The 7418-nt window shown below is 49.8% G+C and overlaps 2 protein-coding genes across 2 annotated transcripts; one reads left to right on the top strand and one right to left on the bottom strand.

Moving 5' to 3' along the window:
- The first annotated feature begins 2412 nt into the window (after positions 1-2412).
- Positions 2413-4717, top strand: LOC125509327 (trimethyltridecatetraene synthase-like). Its single transcript, XM_048674284.1, has 2 exons — positions 2413-3441; positions 3903-4717. The coding sequence occupies exons 1-2, from the start codon at positions 2512-2514 to the stop codon at positions 4524-4526; spliced, it is 1554 nt and encodes a 517-aa protein (XP_048530241.1). The 5' UTR covers positions 2413-2511; the 3' UTR covers positions 4527-4717.
- A 430-nt stretch (positions 4718-5147) lies between these two features.
- LOC125556095 (GDSL esterase/lipase At5g45910-like) lies at positions 5148-6900 on the bottom strand. The gene is made up of 4 exons (XM_048718891.1): positions 6262-6900; positions 6024-6172; positions 5609-5885; positions 5148-5504 (listed from the first exon to the last, which is right to left on the bottom strand). Exons 1-4 carry the CDS (start codon positions 6530-6532, stop codon positions 5275-5277), a joined length of 927 nt encoding a protein of 308 aa, XP_048574848.1. The 5' UTR covers positions 6533-6900; the 3' UTR covers positions 5148-5274.
- Positions 6901-7418: the final 518 nt, after the last annotated feature.

Below are 7418 nucleotides of genomic sequence, written 5' to 3'. Positions count from 1 at the left end.
CCGCGACCTGCGCGCAGACGCCATTGGAGAGGTCTTCCAGGTCCACACGTACTACGAACCCGACATTGAGCGTCATTTTCTTAGTGATAGTATTATGCTAACCACTCGTGTCAGTGCGATGTTCCGTCGGGATCTCGATCTTCACCTGCTCTGAGTCTGCCAATCAGACCCCGGGTCAGTCAGGTCGCGAAGATTAGTCTTCGCTAGCTCACACCACGCCCATGGGTTTGTCCCCGTGGTTTGCTGCTAATTGCCATGAAAATATTCAGACTGGACAGCACGATTGCGCTGGATAATGTGAACTTTCACCAAGAGCTGTTGCCATGGGTAAGCATCGAGAAATTTATCTGCGCTGAGATAGGATGGGCGTGCAGCACGGATGCTTGGACCGGGAAGATGTTGAGTAAAACGTGTGCTAGTGGACGTGTGGACCGTGATGGCATGATCTATCGTTTTCATGGCCGACTCCTGTTGCCTGCCTTGTACACAGAGCCTCACTCCGATTTGGCCATCGGTGTCAGATATATCTTTCTATTTTGCCCCACAGTTCCCTGTCTGCTGTGCTTGCTCACTGATAGAGACAGATAAATAGAATCAAGCAAGAAACATGCTGCACTCAAGAAATAGGTAGAATACATAAATGATGTAGATCTGAATAATGACAGCCTTTCTTATACAAGACAGAGAAAAATAAATAAATATGCACGCCACATGAGTCAATTTGTTTGAGCCTGTAGTTTCCAATCTAAGAACACCTACAACCGGACCCACTCAAGTTTAGTGGTGCTCCTCTAAAAAATGGGCGTTTCTAAAGGATCCTCAATATTTAGCGCAGTAAAACAAATTTGAATGACAAAAACACGAATTCGGTGCACATAAACACAAATTGGGTTCAAATAAGTACATAGAACTTACTTAAGCGCAGTTTGTTGCCGATTTGGAATAATTTACATTGAAAGTAATATGAACTAAAAAAATTAGACTAAACTAACCAAAACTTACTACTCGCTTTCTTCCTCGATGCTCTTCCACTCTGCTTGGCTGAGCTTGGTCGCTATCGGTTTCTTCATCGATGCTCTTCCACTCTGCCCAGCTGAGCTTAGTCGTTATCGGTTTCTTCCTCGATGCTCTTCCACTCCGCTCGGCTAAGACCACCAATCATAGGGTTGATCGGGGCCGCCCTCGCTACCGTCGCCGTCGGAGTCGGAGTCAAAGTCGTTGGACAGAAAGATGACGTTCATCAGCCGGCTGCGTACAACCCGTGCTCCTCCTCGACTTGCTCTAGGTAGCGGCGGCGGAGCTCTGCCATGTACTCCTCGTCGGCGGCCTCCGCTGCGATGCGCTCCTAGACCTTCTGGTCCTCCCTCCTCTCCCGCGCGGAGACCACTTGCGGGTCTACGGGCTCCAGCCACGACATCTCACCAAAAGCGAAGTTCCGTTGGCCTTCGGCGTCGCGCAGGCCTACAGACATGACATCGTAGGCCCACGCCGCCTGCTCGGTGAAATGGAGGGAGCCAATCTAGATATTCTTGTCGTTGTGTCGGTCGGTTATCTCGACAACCCACGTTCCCCAATTTCGCCGCCACACACCGATGCATTGCCTCTGTGGCAGCGGCCGGGGGAGATCGGGGAAGCCGGACAGACGATCGTGGGAGGAAGAAGATGCGACGCGGGAGGAATTAAGTAGCTCTGCGGCCTAGGGAACGCTCGTGGGGGCGGATCCATGCTGTGCATGGGTGAAGGGGTCCGGTCATATCGGCGGCGGGCTAGCGTTGGAGTGGGTGCGGGGTAAGGTTGGGCGGCGGGGATCGGGTGGAGGGCCGGTGGAGATGCAAGGTTGGATTTTTTTTACTCCACGGCCGCGAGGAGGAGTAAATTTAAGGGTCACGCGCCGCTTGGAGTATATGTTTTTACTCCTTTGAGTTTTTTTGGGCTTTAGCCAGATGCCGGTTAGAGAGGAAAACCAGATTTTTTTTTCTCGGCTAGAGTTGCTCTAACACATGCATGTTTAGCAGGCAACTCACACTAGTGACATACGTTTCTTGTGATTCCACCTTGTCAGATGATGCTGGGCATGTATCTGAGGCCTTGTATAATACTAGATGCTTAGGGAAATATTTAAAAAATAAATTAGATTTTTAAAGCATCAGTGCCTATTTTTATAAGAAAGACGTTCAATTAAATGTCTATCCTATGCAAATAAGCGCTAATACTTATGAAAAGCTCGTTTTATTTCTCTAAGCATCTTGTACTGTACAAGACCTGAGTGTCTCACACGAGATGGTCTTCGTCAAATAAGTTTTCCAAAGTCTTCTTCAGATTTCCCGGTGCTTTCCCACGTCCACTTGGCACCATGCACGCGCTCTTCCACTTCCACCTCGATCGCCATCTATAAGTAGGAGTAGCACCACCACGAGCTCAACACCCAGCTCAAGCTTGAAGACATCACTCAGCCACATCACTTGCATCATCATCAGCGTACCTGCCCGGCGTGGTGCTTCTTCGGTCCCAATGGAGCTTCCTCAGCTGGCGTCCTTCCTCGGCGTGGTGCTCGCCACGGTGCTCTTCCTCAAGGCCGTCCTCCTCCGCCGCCGCCGCCGCCAGTACAACCTCCCGCCGGGCCCCAAGCCGTGGCCGATCATCGGCAACCTCAACCTCATCGGCACGCTCCCGCACCGCTCCATCCACGCGCTCTCCAAGCAGTACGGCCCGCTCATGCAGCTCCAGTTCGGCTCCTTCCCGGTCGTCGTCGGCTCCTCCGTGGAGATGGCCAAGTTCTTCCTCAAGACCCACGACGTGGTGTTCACTGACCGCCCCAAGACCGCCGCCGGCAGGTACACCACCTACAACTACAGCGACATCACCTGGTCCCCCTACGGCGCCTACTGGCGCCAGGCCCGCAAGATGTGCCTCACCGAGCTCTTCAGCGCCAAGCGCCTCGAGTCGTACGAGTACATCCGCAGGGAGGAGGTGCTCGCCCTCCTCGGCGACCTCTACCGCGGCGGGGCCGGCGCCGGCCGCGTGGTGGTGCTCAAGGACTACCTGTCCACGGTGAGCCTGAACGTGATCACGCGCATGGTGATGGGCAAGAAGTACCTGGAGAAGGAGGTGAGGGACGAGGCCGGGGCGGTGATCACGACGCCAGAGGAGTTCAAGTGGATGATCGACGAGCTGTTCCTGCTCAACGGCGTGCTCAACATCGGCGACTCCATCCCGTGGCTGGACTGGATGGACCTGCAGGGGTACATCAAGAGGATGAAGAAGCTGAGCAAGATGTTCGACCGGTTCCTGGAGCACGTCGTGGACGAGCACAGCGAGCGGCGTCGGCGCGAGGGGGAGAGCTTCGTGGTGAAGGACATGGTGGACGTGCTGCTGCAGTTCGCCAGCGATCCCGGTCTCGAGGTCAAGCTCAACAGAGAGGGCGTCAAGGCTTTCACTCAGGTGAGTGCTACTGCTATTGCTTTCCTTCCCTGCAACAATTCATGTGCTTTGAGACTAGTAGATTCGTACACAAATGTAGTTGGTTGCCTGCACTGAAAACAAAACAAGTATCATGTTCTAAGCAGAAAAGACAGCAAGCATATTATGTCCCGTTGCTATCGGTCTAAGCGAGTCAGACTTTAATAATTCCATTATCTGAACTCTGGGGAAAATAATGGGATTGTTGATAGGCACGTCTCACCAGGTGTCAACTGTAGAGAAGTTCCACCAAATACAATAGAGAAATGAACTTTTCAGATCAGAGGGCAATACCAATTAGACTCTGACATTGCAATTCATTTAGATTGTGCAAGCAGTTGAACTGATTCTAATTAACTATGTACAGCATCACTCATTTACACATTACCAATAATTCTGACTTTTCACACTGATCAACACCATTTTGAAACGTGCTTGTGTAGGACCTCATTGCTGGCGGCACAGAGAGCTCCGCGGTGACTGTGGAATGGGCCCTCTCAGAGCTCCTGAAGAAGCCAGAGGTGCTTGCCAAAGCCACTGAGGAGTTGGACCGTGTGGTGGGGCGAGGTCGATGGGTCACCGAAAAGGACATGCCGAGCCTTCCCTACGTGGATGCCATCGTCAAAGAAACCATGCGGTTGCATCCGGTAGCGCCGATGCTTGTACCCCGCCTTTCTCGCGAGGACACGTCCATCAATGGCTACGACATCCCTGCCGGCACACGGGTGCTAGTCATGGTCTGGTCTATTGGTCGTGACCCGGAGTTGTGGGAAGCGCCAGAGGAGTTCATGCCAGAGCGGTTCCTCGGCAGCAGGCTCGATGTCAAGGGGCAGGATTATGAGCTGCTTCCATTCGGGTCGGGACGCAGGATGTGCCCCGGGTATAGTCTTGGGTTGAAGGTGATCCAGGTGAGCCTAGCGAACCTCCTGCACGGGTTCACGTGGAGGCTCCCTGATGGCGTGGAGCTGAGCATGGAGGAGATCTTCGGACTGTCCACGCCACGCAAGTTCCCGCTGGAGGCTGTCGTGGAGCCCAAGCTCCCAGCTCACCTCTACGCCGAGGCATGAATATTTGATACATGTGTGCTCTCGTGTGTTGAGTAATTATTACTACTTCTGTTGTTGTATTTTTTCTATAATCTTTTTCCAGTATTGTACCGTCTGCGGTGTAACTAAAGTGATCGAGATGTGCAAGGAAGGGTGTAAAAAATGTTTGGTAATTGCTAATTCAATAAATGAAATAATGGGATTTCTCCTCTTGGAAGATGTCTTTATCAAAATCTCGCCTCATTTAAAGTTCTCTTAATGCTGCTAGGTTGTTGATCATTTCAGGTGTGTCGACCTGGGTAGTTGTGGTTGGCATGAGTTAGGTTCAAATGAGAATTGTCCCACCTTCGCTCTACAAATCTTAGTCTTGGAGTCCGTCCTTTGAGTCAGTTTTTGACAGAAGAAATTTCAGCCGATACTAATTATGGCACCTATGCTAGTTCTATAAGGCAACCGACTTGAACAAATCTCTTGTCCGAGAAATCGTCTGAAAAACTGTTATATTCAAGATGGTTTCCTCGAAGAAATCACATACATGTGTTACTCCAATTAATGACATTCTCAACAATCCACTGTAAGAAAACATAACTACTTGTCGTTCGAACACTAGACTTACCCCCTCTCACGTGGCGGCATCGAGCCTACAGGACGTCATCGTCGATCCTCTATGACTCTCATCACCACCACCATTAATTCCTTCTAAAATATGATGTTAACATATTCATGAACTCTTTCTGTTGTCTATAATGGTTTAGATTAAGTCTTTTCTCTAGTAGTGAAGAGCACTTAGTATTGGCGGGTCGGCAAAAGGACCGTGGAGCCACCCTTCGGCGATGAAGCGATATGTAGCCTCCGTGTAGTGAATACCATCCCAGTTAAAGAACACCGAGGGATCCTTGCAGGCAGTCACCCCCGGCATGCCGCAGAAAGCGCTGGCATTCCAGTTGTACGCCCCGCCACCTCCGCAGCAAGCCCGTAGAGCGTCGGTGCCAGCTACTCCTGCAGATTGATCAATTTTTTTGTAGAAAGCTCAGTGACCCCACAACAACAAGCAATGGTCAGCAACATGGACATACAATCCCTGCAAATTTTCTAGTCCTTACCGAATCGGCTGGGGTTGTCGAGGATCGTGATGATCGGGCCGTAGAAATCGGCGTAGATGATCCTGGCATGCGAGTACTTGCCCCTGAGAGTGCCAATCGCCGTGCGGAGCATGGAGTTGTGGTATCTAGCCACGCGGTTTATGTCGCTTAGACAATCGATGTGGTTGTACATCGTCGTCTTGTTGAAGCTAGAGCGGGTTGTCAGCATGGTGGGTGAGCACCCGTTCGGGGGATTCCCTGGCACGACAACGTAAATTGCTCCTCCTTTGATGAGCCTCTGCGGTACCAAAGCAAACGCACGACAATGGTTTAGCGTGGTGTCGCGTCCTAACGTTGTTACAGGGCGAAAAAAAGAAGTGTTTTGTGTAGTAAAAAACATCGAGATTAAAACTGATGAAGCTGCACAGTAATGTACCTCCACGGCCACGGCAATATTTTTCACAACTTTGGGTACATAGGATCTCACTTGGTCTTCGGTGTTCCCGGCGTTCCACAAGAAGTTGTAGTCATTCACTCCAAACTCCCCAACGAAGAAGAGGGCTTTCTTGAGACATTCTCTACGCGCTGTACGAATCAAGCAGTTTTTCAGTATGTAACTGGCAGGGAATGGGATTAAGCATTGTGGTGGCTACACTGGAGGGCATGCAGCATACCTACGGTCTTGTTGCAAATCGTTGGCTTGAGCTCCTCGAACCAGCCCAGCTGCACGTTCAGAGAATTGTTTATCAGCTTGAACGGGACCAGTTTGTTCCTCTCATAGAAGTCGACGTCGATCACCGTCGCGCCGCCGACAGCGAAATTGACACCTTTGGAGACGTCGTCCGAGCTATTTAGCAGGGAGGCTCGAAGAAGAGGGAGACCAAACTGCTCAGCTGGTACCAAACCAAAACATGACACGTACTCAGACTCCAAAAAAAGACGCATGCAACATGTACAGATATTCAGATCCCATCAAGTCTAATCCTGAGCATATTGTTCTCTTGATGCAACAAACAAGATGGTTCAAGTCTTATCACACGCAGTTTCAGGTTTCTGGTAGAAGTGTCAAAAGGAACCACCGGGCCCATTGCAGCAAAGCACCGGAGAGAATCAATCCTGCGCGAACCAGTTGGTGGGCGACCAAGATCTAATGGCGCTCCTTGTATGTCGCCTCCGGTGGAGCGTTAAACCCAGGCGATCAGAAGTTCCCCACCACGATGAACTAGTAGGCGTACTGCCGTGGGCATTTCAAACAGCAGCACCTGACTGGCAAATCGGAACAAAGCACGTTCCATTGATTAAGAAAAAAAATATGCTGGTCACATTCGTGAGGGCCGGTGGTCGAGTCTGTGAGTGTGTTTTTTATAAGGGTCGCTTTATTACTTAAAAAATTCAAGTATCCCTCATCAAACTAACTCCAAACACAGGAAGAGAAAGGACGAAATACAAGTAATCATAAAGAGGACCAAACTGGTATGAGCTCGTACGAGCCAATACTGTGGTAATAAAGCGACCTCTGAGTATCACCTCTCTGAGTACTACTCTTAGGCCTCCTTTGGTTTAGTTCTAGACGATAGGATTCTTATAGAATTTTTTTCCTTTAGAACTCTTTGGTTCATAGGAATGGATTCCTATTCCTACATAGCATTAGTTCCTATCCTCCACATTTTATAGGAAAATAAAAAAGAGACTAGACTCAATGAAAAAATTTCTTCGGTGTCAACCAAATGACATCTTGTTTTCTATTCTTACTCATAGGATTTGAGATACATGTCATCTCATTTTCTACAAGATTCCTATTCCTATGATAATCCTATCATATGAACCAAAA

This window comes from Triticum urartu, chromosome 5 (assembly GCF_003073215.2).
Source record: "Triticum urartu cultivar G1812 chromosome 5, Tu2.1, whole genome shotgun sequence".
Classification (NCBI taxonomy): Eukaryota; Viridiplantae; Streptophyta; class Magnoliopsida; order Poales; family Poaceae; genus Triticum; species Triticum urartu.
The sequence above is the reverse complement of the archived record's forward strand: the minus strand, read 5'-3'. Positions and strand labels throughout refer to the sequence as shown.